Source organism: Mytilus edulis, chromosome 7, assembly GCF_963676685.1.
Source record: "Mytilus edulis chromosome 7, xbMytEdul2.2, whole genome shotgun sequence".
Lineage (NCBI taxonomy): Eukaryota > Metazoa > Mollusca > Bivalvia > Mytilida > Mytilidae > Mytilus > Mytilus edulis.
Window position 1 is genome coordinate 7,762,511 of NC_092350.1, and position 12,949 is coordinate 7,775,459.

Consider the following 12,949-nt stretch of genomic DNA (forward strand, 5'->3'; position numbering starts at 1 on the left):
AATAAACTGACATTGAACGCCATGGAATTTATTCAAGACAATGACACAAACGCAGAAATAAGATAAATAAGATACTCAAAGGCATTGACCTAAAATGTGAGTGAGGGTATTGCTTATCACTTATGCTGCTTATTTGTTATAAGTTTCAAGATAATAGACGAAACGCTAATATTTCTACAAAATTTCCAAACGTCTTCTCCCAATTTTAACATTTTTAACCGTCACAATTTCTTTTTTTTTTTGTATAATTCGTTTTTCCATGTTAACAGACATTTACATGTTGTGTGGATGGCAGGGACGAACACATATATTATTGTTGTTGTATTGACAAAAAGACAAGTTCTACATGTAGCACATTGTCAACCTACTCCGATACAAAATTACTAAAAATATGAACCTGCGCAAGTTGTAATGAAGGTACCCCAAGCCAGGAATGTGGCAGTTGTTTTCCATTTATTTGATGTGTTTGAGCTTTGATTTCACCATTTGTTATGGGACTTTGCGTTTTGAATGTTCTCTGGAGTTCGATACTTTTGTTATTATACTTTTTGATAATATAAAACATGTACATCATAAGCTTAATAGAACAATTATAGTTGCAATTCGGATATTTGAGACAAATGTGTACAGTAATTTTTGTTTCATTTTTTCTTCTTCAGAAAAACGGGTGCAGCTGTACCCGAGAGAGGAATATTTACAATAGGTATAACCATAGCCGCCATCTTGTGTAAGTTTTAACAGTAAATAAGTGCTAGGCATTCTACTTATGTCAAGCTTTAAGTATCGAAATTGAGAAACATTTTAGATAAGGAATCTGTTATTGGTATATATTTTTTATACCTGTCTATCAGATGATTCAAAATGATTGATTTTTCAGCACAGTCAGTGTATGCTGTACACAACAATTGTCTTATGACCTATGTATGTCGTCTTTGAATGATGCGTTTATTAATATTTGAATAATTTAATAATTTATTAGGCCTTGATTCTTTATCCTTAAAATAATATTATAATTAAAAACTTATAACATTATGTATGTTAATCTGGTGTTTTTGATCTGATGGGTCGTAAGATTGTTTTCCCGTTGATGTATTCTCGACGGTCTCATTGCTCACACTTTTTAAATATAAACGACTCATGCATAAGACAACAATTCATAATCCAGAAAGTTAAAATTTGAACAAGAACAGATCACTGTACATGCTGTTTGGCCACTGTACCACTACAAATTCTGTTTGGCCTTTATCATGAGCAAAAACTCAATAGTGTATAGTAGCCTTTGAAAAGCCTCGATATTAGAAACCTTATACACCGTTTCAGTTCCGTACGTTTCTTGGCCACCATTGCTAAACCCGAAGCGCGCATAAAGTTAAACAGTTATAATAACGATATCGATCTATATATATATATATATATAGCTATGTACAGAAAAGTTATCTGATTGTTCAATTTAAATATGAAAGAAATGGATATCTGCCTAACAAAAACTGTAATATGAGATTTGTTAATACACTGTCATTCCCAATTGACCGCTGTTGTCAAAGGTCAAGGCTTCATATAAAGGAAACTGCATGGTCTTTTTTTAGACAAGTTATCTATCATGAAACCAAATTGATTTATAAAACTTGTCGATTTCTTTCAATGAGTAAGACTTAATGTACGTTGTGTTGTGACTTTCTCCCAATGTTCACACCAATGTACAAAAAAAAAATACAAAAAAAATGTAAAGCTGATAGGAAATTCCGAGTGAAAGATTTCCTATAAAGTCTTTATTGATGGTTTTACCTGTCATACTTATCTCTGATGTTAATACAATATGACAGAGATTAAGCATCAGCTGTGTAAGTAATTAACATGAATTTCCTTAAATGGAACTTTTTGTAGCAATACTCTTTGAACATTTTAATCTTTTAGAGATTATTACTAATCCATCAGCTTTACAATTTACTTTGATTATATTTTATGTCATTTTTCAGTTTGCATGAATGTAGAGATTAGATACGAGTATGTTAGATTGAATTTTAGCCAGATGTCCTTGACCCCTGCAGAAAAAGCAAGATGGATGACGACTAATACCATGACATTGTATCTAAGTCACATTTCTGTCTTTGGACTCTTTATGTTAGCTAGTTTTCAGGTATTTATCTAGTATAATGAATAATATGCACTTTTGAGTAATTACGGGTGACATTTTTATTGTTGTACATGTATGAGAAAATAATATAATTGGATTGAGTTATGAGTATGTAGAATACCATCAGTCATACTTAGGAAAGAACTAAATCAACAGCAGGAGGAGTATTAATATCTTCACGTTACATCCGTCATAATCTATCAATAATCTGACGAAAACAGGTTTCTACTGCATGGTAACTTTGGTAACCTTAGAACTCTGAATAACAACCGAGGACAGGCCCACGTGACTTTACTTAGATAAGCTTAGAACTCTGAATACCAACTGAGGATAGGAACAAGTGACTTCACTAAGGTTAACCCAGTACTCTGAATAACATCTGAGCATAGGCCCACGTGACTTTACTTAGATAACCTTAGATCTCTGAATAACAGCTGAGAATAAGCACTCGAGACTTTAATTAGATAACCTTAGTACTCTGAAAACCAACTAAGGATATGGCCACGTGACGGCACTTAAATAACCTTAGCACTCTCAATAACAACTGAGGATAGCCCCTCGTAACTTTACTTATATAATCTTAGCACTCTCAATAACAAATGAGGATAGGCCCACGTGACTTCACTTAGACAACCTTAGCACTCTAAATAACAACCGAGCATAGACCCACGTGATTTCACTTAGGTAACCTTTATACTCTGAATAACAAAACAGCATAGGCCCAAGTGAATTATATAACCTCAGTACTCTGAATAACAAATTAGCATTGGCCCATGCGATGATATTAAAGTCAGATAACCTTAGTACTCTGAATAACAAATGAGCATTACATCGGCCCATGTGACGGTTCGTAGTTAACCTAAGTAAAAATTTACTCTGAATAACAAATGAGCATTACATTGGCCCATGTGACGGTACTTAGTTAACCTAAGTACTCGGAATAACAAATGAGCATTATATTGGCCCATGTGACGGTACTTAGTTAACCTAAGTACTCGGAATAACAAATGAGCATTAAATTGGCCCATTTGACGGTTCTTAGTTAACCTAAGTACTTTGAATAACAAATGAGCATTAAATTGGCCCATTTGACGGTTCTTAGTTAACCTAAGTACTCTGAATAACAAATGAGCATTACATTGGCCCATGTGGCGGTTCTTAGTTAACCTAAGTACTCTGAATAACAAATGAGCATCACATTGGCCCATGTGACGGTACTTAGTTAACCTAAGTACTCGGAATAACAAATGAGCATTATATTGGCCCATGTGACGGTTCTTAGTTAACCTAAGTACTCTGAATAACAAATGAGCATTAAATTGGCCCATTTGACGGTTCTTAGTTAACCTAAGTACTCTGAATAACAAATGAGCATTACATTGGCCCATGTGACGGTACTTAGTTAACCTAAGTACTCGGAATAACAAATGAGCATTACATTGGCCCATGTGACGGTACTTAGTTAACCTAAGTACTCGGAATAACAAATGAGCATTATATTGGCCCATGTGACGGTTCTTAGTTAACCTAAGTACTCTGAATAACAAATGAGCATCACATTGGCCCATGTGACGGTTCTTAGTTAACCTAAGTACTCTGAATAACAAATGAGCATTAAATTGGCCCATTTGACGGTTCTTAGTTAACCTAAGTACTCTGAATAACAAATGAGCAGTACATTGGCCCATGTGACGGTACTTAGTTAACCTAAGTACTCGGATTAACACATGAGCATTATATTGGCCCATGTGACGGTACTTAGTTAACCTAAGTACTCTGAATAACAAATGAGCATTGCATTGGCCCATGTGACTATAGTTACATGTATGTAACCTTATCACTCTGAATAACATCTGAGCAAAGGACCCACGTGACTTTACTTAGGTAACCACAGTATTCTGAATAACAACTGATGATTGAACGCAAGTGACATAACTTAGATAACTTCGTGACATAACTTAGATAACTCTGAATAATAACTGAACATATGGCCACGTGACTTTAATCAGGTAACCCCAGTACTTGAATAACAAATTGGCATTGGACGCAGGTGACTTCATTTAGGTAACCTTAGTACTCTGGGAAAAAACAGAGTATAGGCCCATGTGACTTTACTATAGTACTCTGAAAAACAACTGACATTATTATTTTATTAATCTTACTGACACCCTGTGCACAATCATCTAGTTGTCAATGTTCCATGCTGTAAAACATTGTAATGATATTTACCTCAGAATTACCTTTCATTACAATATCACTAATGAAACATGGATTGTCGTACTATGCATGAAATAAAACCGAGCGATGTACACCCGTCAATCACTCTTACCAATTATAGCCAGTTAATTAGTTTACGTTTATCCTTGACAGTGAACGGAATAAATTGGATAATAGTCGCTATGTCTAGGAATAAGATGGAGTGTTACAATAAGCTAAGGAAATCTCCTGTTATTGAATTTCACCACGGTCTCAAGTCTGTTTTAATGTCAAAGGTTAGATTGTCTGATATTGTTCAATTGAAACTGATATAAATTTCAGATTTGCACGTATCTGTTGAATGAAAATACAAATGAAACTAAAGTTCCAGGATTATAAGGCTATGTCAGTCCATTTAAAGTACAAAGCAAAATTTGGTTATTGATAACATGTGTAGAAAAAGTTCACGGTTACTGATAAACAGTCTAGTGAATATTTTCGGTTAATGATGAACAATCGTGAAAAAGTTCTCGGTACTGTTAATCTGTCTAAAGGAAATTAACGTTAACTACTAAACTGTCTTGATAAGTTTTTCAGTTACTGATAACCTGTAAATAAAAATTGCTCAGTTACTGATAACCTGTAAATAAAAATTGCTCAGTTACTGATAACATGTAAGATAACATGTAAATGGACATGCTCAGTTACTGATAACCTGTTACACAGTAAATAGAAATCCTCAGTTACTGATAACCTGTAAATAGAAATCTCAGTTACTGATAACCTGTAAATAGAAATTACTCAGTTACTGATAATCCGTATGAGAAAGGTCCGAGTTGCTGATAACCTGTGAATAGAAATTGCTCAGTTACTGATATCCTGTCTGCGAAAGGTCCCAGTTACCTGTATATATAAATTGTTCAGTTACTAATATCCTGTCTGAGAAAGGTCATAGTTACTGATAACTTGTTTGGTAGAAGATCATGGTTACTAATAACCTGTTGAAAGGAGTTTCCCAGTTACTAATAACCTTTCTAGAGGAAATTCTAGGTTACTGATCACTTTTATAGAGAAAGTTCTCGGTTACCGATAACCAGACTAGAGAAAATTCTTTGTTACTGATAACCTGTCTATAGAAATTTTTCGGTTACTTATAACCTGTCTGAGAAAGTTCGTGGATACTGATAAACTGTCTAGAAAGTTCCTCGGTTACTGATTACCTGTCTGAAAAAATTCTCGAATACTGAAAAACTGTTTAGTAACAATTATCGGTTACTTATACACTATTCAGTTATGGATTACCGATAACCTTTTAAAAATTTTGTTCGGTTAGTAGTTCACTAGTAATCCTTGTTATTCCCATTTTTAAAATATGCATACAATATGTGGGTTTCAAATTTTGCTTTTAGTAATTCGTGCGTTTCATGCTTATCATACCTCTGTATGTTTAAATAAATCAATACCTAACTTATCTGACGTTATTGAATATATCGGATTAATTAAGACAGTCATGGTAAAAATGTCACCAACATGTGTGTTGCGTTTTTGAGTCCGTCAGTTTAGTACTATATACTACCTGCACAAATGAGGAAAACATATATATTTGTAAACACGTGTTTATGAATTTTCATATTGAATAAAAATAATGTGTACCAATATCTAAGCATAAAACATCAAGCAAACAAAAAGTAAAATCACAAAAATATTCGAACCCGACAGTCCTTAATCAAATGGCAAAATCAAAGGATAAGACACATCAAACGAAACTTAAATGTTGATAAATGACCTTGGTTTTTTGTTTTAGATAAATGACCTTCTTACAATAGATTAATGAAATTTTTTTGTAGATTGATACAATGAATGTCCCTCATCATCTTGGTGCCTTCCTGACGTTTGTATTCGGCCCTGTTTGTTGTTGGTTACATTCAGCTATAACATGGAAAACCTATAAAGAAGAGAGGAAAACGGAGTTTCTCATCACCTTTCTATGTCAGATAGCAATGAGTTTTGTATCGACATCTTTGTTAATTATTTGTATCCTTTTAAATAAAAATAACTTCCATTTGAATTTTTTTTTGATGTACACATATATTTTCGATATATAGTAAAATTCAAAAAAAATCCATTTCAATAAAACGGTAAACGGTAATGAGATACAATGTCGATCACAAAATGGAGGCAATTTATTTGATATATCGAAACGACATCTGCAAAAGGGTTACAAAAAAGAGGTCACTCTTTTTCGTTTTTCATTTTTTCAATATATATGTTAACAATCATTCTTCTTTATACCAAGTCAAGGGTATAGTTTTTCCTATCGCTACTATCTCAGCTTTATATCGGCATACTGTAAAACATGGTATGGTACGATGGTATGGTATGTGGTATGGTATGGTGGTATGGTACGAATACCATCATACCATGGTATGCATGACTGGTACCATGGTATGGTATGATGGTATGGTACAAATTACTATACCATGGTACGAATTACTATACCATGGTACAAATTATTATACCATGGTATAACTTGATGGTATGAGGCATGGTAGGAAATTTTGAAAAATCTAAAATATGATTTTTTTTTTATTTGTTGACATTATGTACATACATAATGTATAATATCTGTTTTATTTAGGAAAATAAAATTTTACAAAATAAATAGATGTAGACAAACCAGATAGACTATCACTTAAATAATGCTGTGAACAGAAAACAAGAAAAAACTCAATTTAAACATATCTGATAACTTTTAAGTTAAGATAAGATAGATAGATATAATGTCCCGTTCTGACAGGATGAAATAGCTGTCAATTATTCTTTGAAATTTTGGGAAGTACTGCATATCTTATGATTATAATCTAGATAATGTAGTTAAAGTTTTAATGCATAATCTTCTGTCAATGGTCAACTTTTGTATTGTTTTGAATTAACTCTTCAAACAGTTGCATATTCGGTCTACATCTATGGCCAATAAATCCTACTAAAAATGTGAATAAAAGGTGAATGCATCTCCTGTGTGGATTAGAAAACACCATACTTTCAAATTAAACTGTCACTAAATATAATACTATGTTAGTTGATATATGGATAGAAAGCACATGTTGTAGAGTGTATTTTGTTTTCTTCATTTATATATAAAAACAATGAGCATTAAGGAAGTGAATACACAATATCAACCAAGGGATGTGTTTTGTTTTATTATGTGAGATTTTATTAAACAACTTTATTTCATTTTTTTTTTAATTAATTGCAAAATTTGAATATTTTGTATACTATATGCAATAATAATAATAATATAATCATATCAAGTTATGTCTTGAAATTCAGGATAAACAGCAACAAAGAAAATTATGTTATTATAAAACACCAGTGCAACAACGCATTCCATAGGATCCAACATTGTTTTAGTGTTGTGGCAATTAAGCTTGAGATGGTCATTTTAAGATGCATTATTTTAATATAATCAAAGATGAAAATGAGTTATGTGTATATTGATATATTGATATTTCAATTCTCCATCAACAGTTCTAGTTATTATTTTTATTAATTTGTTATGGTCACTTGTGTTTCTAATTTGCTGTCTTCACCTTTAATAGTACTCGAAATGCATGCTGTGACTGACAGCTATTTCTGTGCAGATAGAGATTAGAATAGGTTTCTTTAAAATGTATTTCAAGGTCAATAAATTAATGGCATGTATTGTAAATCTTTGACCTTTAATTACATCAACATCTACATGATCTAAGAACTAAGATTTTCAGAAGTGACACAATTTGCTGGCAATGCCATGGCGGTCGAGTAACATAAAACTTTCAGGTCAGGCCTGGTACATTGAAATAACGGACAATTAACGACCAATAATCCAATGCTGTCTAGTCATGTTGTTCAAAAAAGTATCCGAGTAAATTGACTAATCTATAGTTTATTAAAAGCTCCATTTTAGGAATATTTACATAATATACAGTTTACAAAATGTACATTCAAAGATTCATCGGTACATCACTTTCACACATCACAAATGGATTTCATTACATTCCGCATCAAAATAAGCAACAGTGTCCGATACTGTGCACACACAAAAAACACGCATAGTGTCCAATACTATGCGGACAAAACCATGCAACAGTCTGAGCGGACAAAAATATCAAAACTAAATACAGTTGAATAGTAATGTAACACAACTTCTATGAATCTACAAGTTCTCCCAAGATATGCTAAAATCTGTCCAGAATAACACAATCCTTTTTAAAGTTTCATATTGTATGGGTCTTTTTTCGCCTTCAATTCTCCTTAAAACTTTAACAGAGGGCTCTTATATACCTCTATCTCCAAATATTCCCCAACTGACCTAAATAATCTCCAAACATTCTTCAACTGACCTAAATAATCTCCAAATATTCTCCAACTCTTTGTTTACAAAAATAAAACATATAAATCATATAAAAGTATTTACTACGTGACCTAGAGAACATGCTATGTTAATCTTATAGCAGGATAGCCATTTGACTTAATGACTTTAACAGACGATAACCAAAATGATAAAATTAATTACAGTGGACAAAATAACACTTGCACAGCAATAAAAAAAATAGCAATAAAAAAGTCCTTTAATTGAACAAAAGTTTTAGTCACAGCAGATTATATTCTTACTAACTACAACTAATCACCAACCACACTTTGGCTGTTTTTCTTCAACATGATAGTTTTACTATGTGGCAAGGATAGGACAAGAATAAATCAAGATTTCCACAATTCTAATTTTTGCTTACAACTTTATAAAGTTCTTAACTTGCTTAACGTATGTCAATATCCTAACTTAAAAGAACTGACTCCGCTTTTGAATGTGTGTGGGCAATTCTTTTCTAAATTAATTGTTTTGATTCTAAATGTCTTGAAAAAATTGAACCAATGAATAATTTGTTTACATTGTTTTTTCAACAAATACTCTTGTTCCTGTTTCTTATTGAAAAAAAGTTTGTTTTGGAATAGGTCAAAAAAGAAAAATAAGAAAACAGATAATTAATAAAATCCTGTTTAAGAATAGGTTTATAGACTTTTCTAAATTTCCTACTTCGAAAAAACCATACCATCAATTTATACCATGGTATAAAAATTTGTACCATGGTATAAAAATTTGTACCATGGTATAGTAATTTGTACCATACCATCATACCATACCATGGTACCAGTCATGCATACCATGGTATGATGGTATTCGTACCATACCACCATACCATACCACATACCATACCATCGTACCATACCATGTTTTACAGTATGCCCTTTATATCACCGTCAGTCTGAATACATGATTGAAAAACAAGAAACGTATTATAGAGTTCAGATAGGCTATCGAGGTATCTACCATTCGTGTCAATTTACTATTTTGATGATATATTTTGATTTGAGCTGTGAAAAACTGGTTTTTTTTTTTATCTTTTAATGTTAACATATGTTTGAGATATTTATTTCAATGATGATATAGGACATTTGTTTTCGTACTTATTTCGACAAGAAGCTAAAACAAAACATTAAAAAAGATGAAAAAAATAAATACCGACCGACATATAATTCTTTAGATTAATATTTCAGCAATACATATTGTAGTTATAAAAAAGAAATCTATATAATTTTTTGAATGTAAGATACTTATAATAACTATTTAGTTTAAATCCGTGTTTTATCTAGGTACGTGGACTACATGTAAACTATGATAATTGTTAAAATGTAATGCATGATTTTAAATTTGAAAAAGATATTACCTTAACCCTTTACAGTTTCTGGTTCATTTGGTTCATATAAACACCAACGATTATTACAGGAGAGTTCTAAAACGGTAGGTTTCTCAAATTGTGGGGAGGTATTCTCTTTATGGATAACTCATACTTTATCTATATATAAGAATAGAATTTTAAACTAAATATCAGTAAGAAGACACTGTGGAAAGCCGAATCACAAAAGACTTATATATATTAAACATTTATAATTGTAAAAGGTAAAAAAGAAACACCAAAACAAAAAACACAAAAAAACATAACAACATAACAACTAAAGCAAACAAATTAAGAGATATATTTTTCTTATTTTCAAGGACACATTACGAGATGTATTTTTATAAAAATAAGGAGATCTTGTACGATTGCAAATGACACAATTATCCATTAAAATTGCAAAGAAGTTGATGTTAGCAATTAAAGGCATTCGTACGGCCTTTAACAATGAGAAAGAAAGCTCATACTGTAAAGTCGGCTATAAAATGACCCGACATGAAAAATATGAAACAATTAAATTGTGGAAACTAACGGCCTTATCTATAATAAAATAATTTACGAAATGAAATATAACACAAATCAACAGACAATGTCCAATGAACTACATGATTCTTACTGTGGAAAGACACATACAGACTGTGGCGAGGTAAAATACGTTTGTGAGCACTCAAACCCTTACATGGAACACTTCTGTAACAGCATTACAAACTATAAAAATCAGTTAAAAAATGGTTAACTTTTGTGATCTCTTCCAGGACACATTGAGAGATGTATTTTTAACTTTTGTGATCTCTTCCAGGACACATTGAGAGATGTATTTTTAACTTTTGTGATCTCTTCCAGGACACATTGAGAGATGTATTTTTAACTTTTGTGATCTCTTCCAGGACACATTGCGAGATGTATTTTTAACTTTTGTGATCTCTTTCAGGACACATTGCGAGATGTATTTTTAACTTTTGTGATCTCTTTCAGGACACATTGCGAGATGTATTTTTGACGTCAACAATATCAGAATGGTTATTAGCTATTTCAATAATATTGTTTTTACTGACATTCATACCTGGATTTAAAAAGATGGAATTTGATGGAATTGTAACAAAATGGAAAGCTCCGGGCAGTGAAAAATCTGTAAGTAACTATGCTACTGATAATCAGACTGAGGCGGTCTTCACTTCCAATCTACAAACAAAAGCCAATACGCTTTTCATACTTAAGTTTATAAATACTCTTTTTCCAATTGATAATGCTCCTATCTTAACTTAGGCAAGTGATCAAATTCTGCCATTCTTGTTAGGTCCGCTTTTGTCGTATAGCTACAAACTACATCTCTTGCTATAACAATGTTTCTGTTTGAGCGTGTCTGGTGAACGTATAAATTCAGAAAACGTAGATCCTCACATGAGGAATAGAGACATGTCAACTGCATTGTGTGTACCATTAACGTACACACATCTTTATTGAAATACGATATGTTGTAAATAAAATGAGATGAGGAGTATCAAGTTGAAACTCAGCAAATCATATCAACTAAGATACAATTCGACAATTGTATATCAACTATAAATGTAAGAAGATGTGGTATGATTTACAATGAGACAACTCTCTACAAGACATGAAGACATGAATTGACATAGAAGTTGCCTAGACATCATTTAGATGGGAGCCATCTCTGTGGGTCCCTCTGTGAAAAACATGTGGTAAAAATGTATCTTTACCATAGGACCTAGGGGTTGTGAACTAACCCAATGTTGTTGACCCTGACCTTGACCTAGGAAGTTTAGCATAAATAATGGCACACCCTCTGGTGTTGGTTTATATACATGTCAAGTATAAACTGGAATCATAACAGTTCTCAAGATATAGAGCGGACACCATATATCTTTACCATTGGAACTGGTTTTGTCAACTGAAACCAAAGTTTTTGACCTTGGAAATTGTACATACATTATGACACAATATTTGGTGTTAGTTGATTTACATGTCAAGTATATTTATTAAACTTTGATTTCATAACGGTTCGCTAGATACAGAACAGCGGAAGCAATTTGTTACGGATGGGGGACATAATGATCACTAAAGAGCGTCCGCCAATCGACGGAGCTCTGATAACTATATAGGAAGATGTGGTTTGAGTGCCACTAAGGCAACTCTCCATCCAAGTAACAATTTATCAAAGTAAACCTAGTTCACTATACAACCTTTAATACAGCAGCTAGATCATCAAGGGTCTTAACAAATGGTCAATAAATTAAGATAAAAGTAAACAAATATAAATGGCCGAATAAAATATCAGATGTCGACAAAACACAGAAAATCCGAAGTCTAATAAATTCTACATAGTTACACTACTAGAAAACTGTAAACTTACCAACACAAACTCAACTATATCAAAAAGACAACAGGGACGATGAAAACAACTGGTGGGATTCCGGACGTAACTAATGTAGATATGTGATGGCGGTAAACTAGTCTTGTAATTATTGACTTATACTTTTTTCTATAGTAAAACCAGTGGCAGAATACAAAAAGAACTTTCAAAACTATATTCTATTACACTGTATCAAATCAAATTCATCAATGGAACTGAAAGTATTTTTTATACTTAATCGCACGTTTTCCTTTGATTTCAGGTGTTATGCGGAAGAATACTAGGTTGTTGTAGTAATGTGTGAACTGTTTTTGGAAAATCTGTTTTTATGTGAGACTGTTTGTGTAAAAATAAAACATTTATATTGTAAAATGTTTCAACCAACTTTTTGATCAAATATAGAGATGAACCGCAAGTTCATTAACCAATTCCATGTACAGAGTATAGTAATATCAACAGGTAAAGAGGTCATGG

General features: G+C 32.3%; 1 protein-coding gene across 3 annotated transcripts in view; it reads left to right on the forward strand.

Annotated features, from left to right (window-relative positions):
- Positions 1-12,847, forward strand: part of LOC139529845 (DNA damage-regulated autophagy modulator protein 2-like) — a 50,100-nt gene extending 37,253 nt beyond the window's left edge. For all 3 annotated transcript variants that reach the window (XM_071325777.1, XM_071325776.1, XM_071325775.1), the window contains 6 exons: positions 660-727; positions 1,977-2,137; positions 6,178-6,364; positions 10,111-10,169; positions 11,080-11,235; positions 12,738-12,847. In XM_071325777.1, the coding sequence (XP_071181878.1) occupies positions 660-727; positions 1,977-2,137; positions 6,178-6,364; positions 10,111-10,169; positions 11,080-11,235; positions 12,738-12,779 (673 nt within the window). In that variant the 3' untranslated portion in view covers positions 12,780-12,847. The remainder of the gene's footprint in view (positions 1-659; positions 728-1,976; positions 2,138-6,177; positions 6,365-10,110; positions 10,170-11,079; positions 11,236-12,737) is intronic.
- The last annotated feature ends 102 nt before the right edge of the window (positions 12,848-12,949 follow it).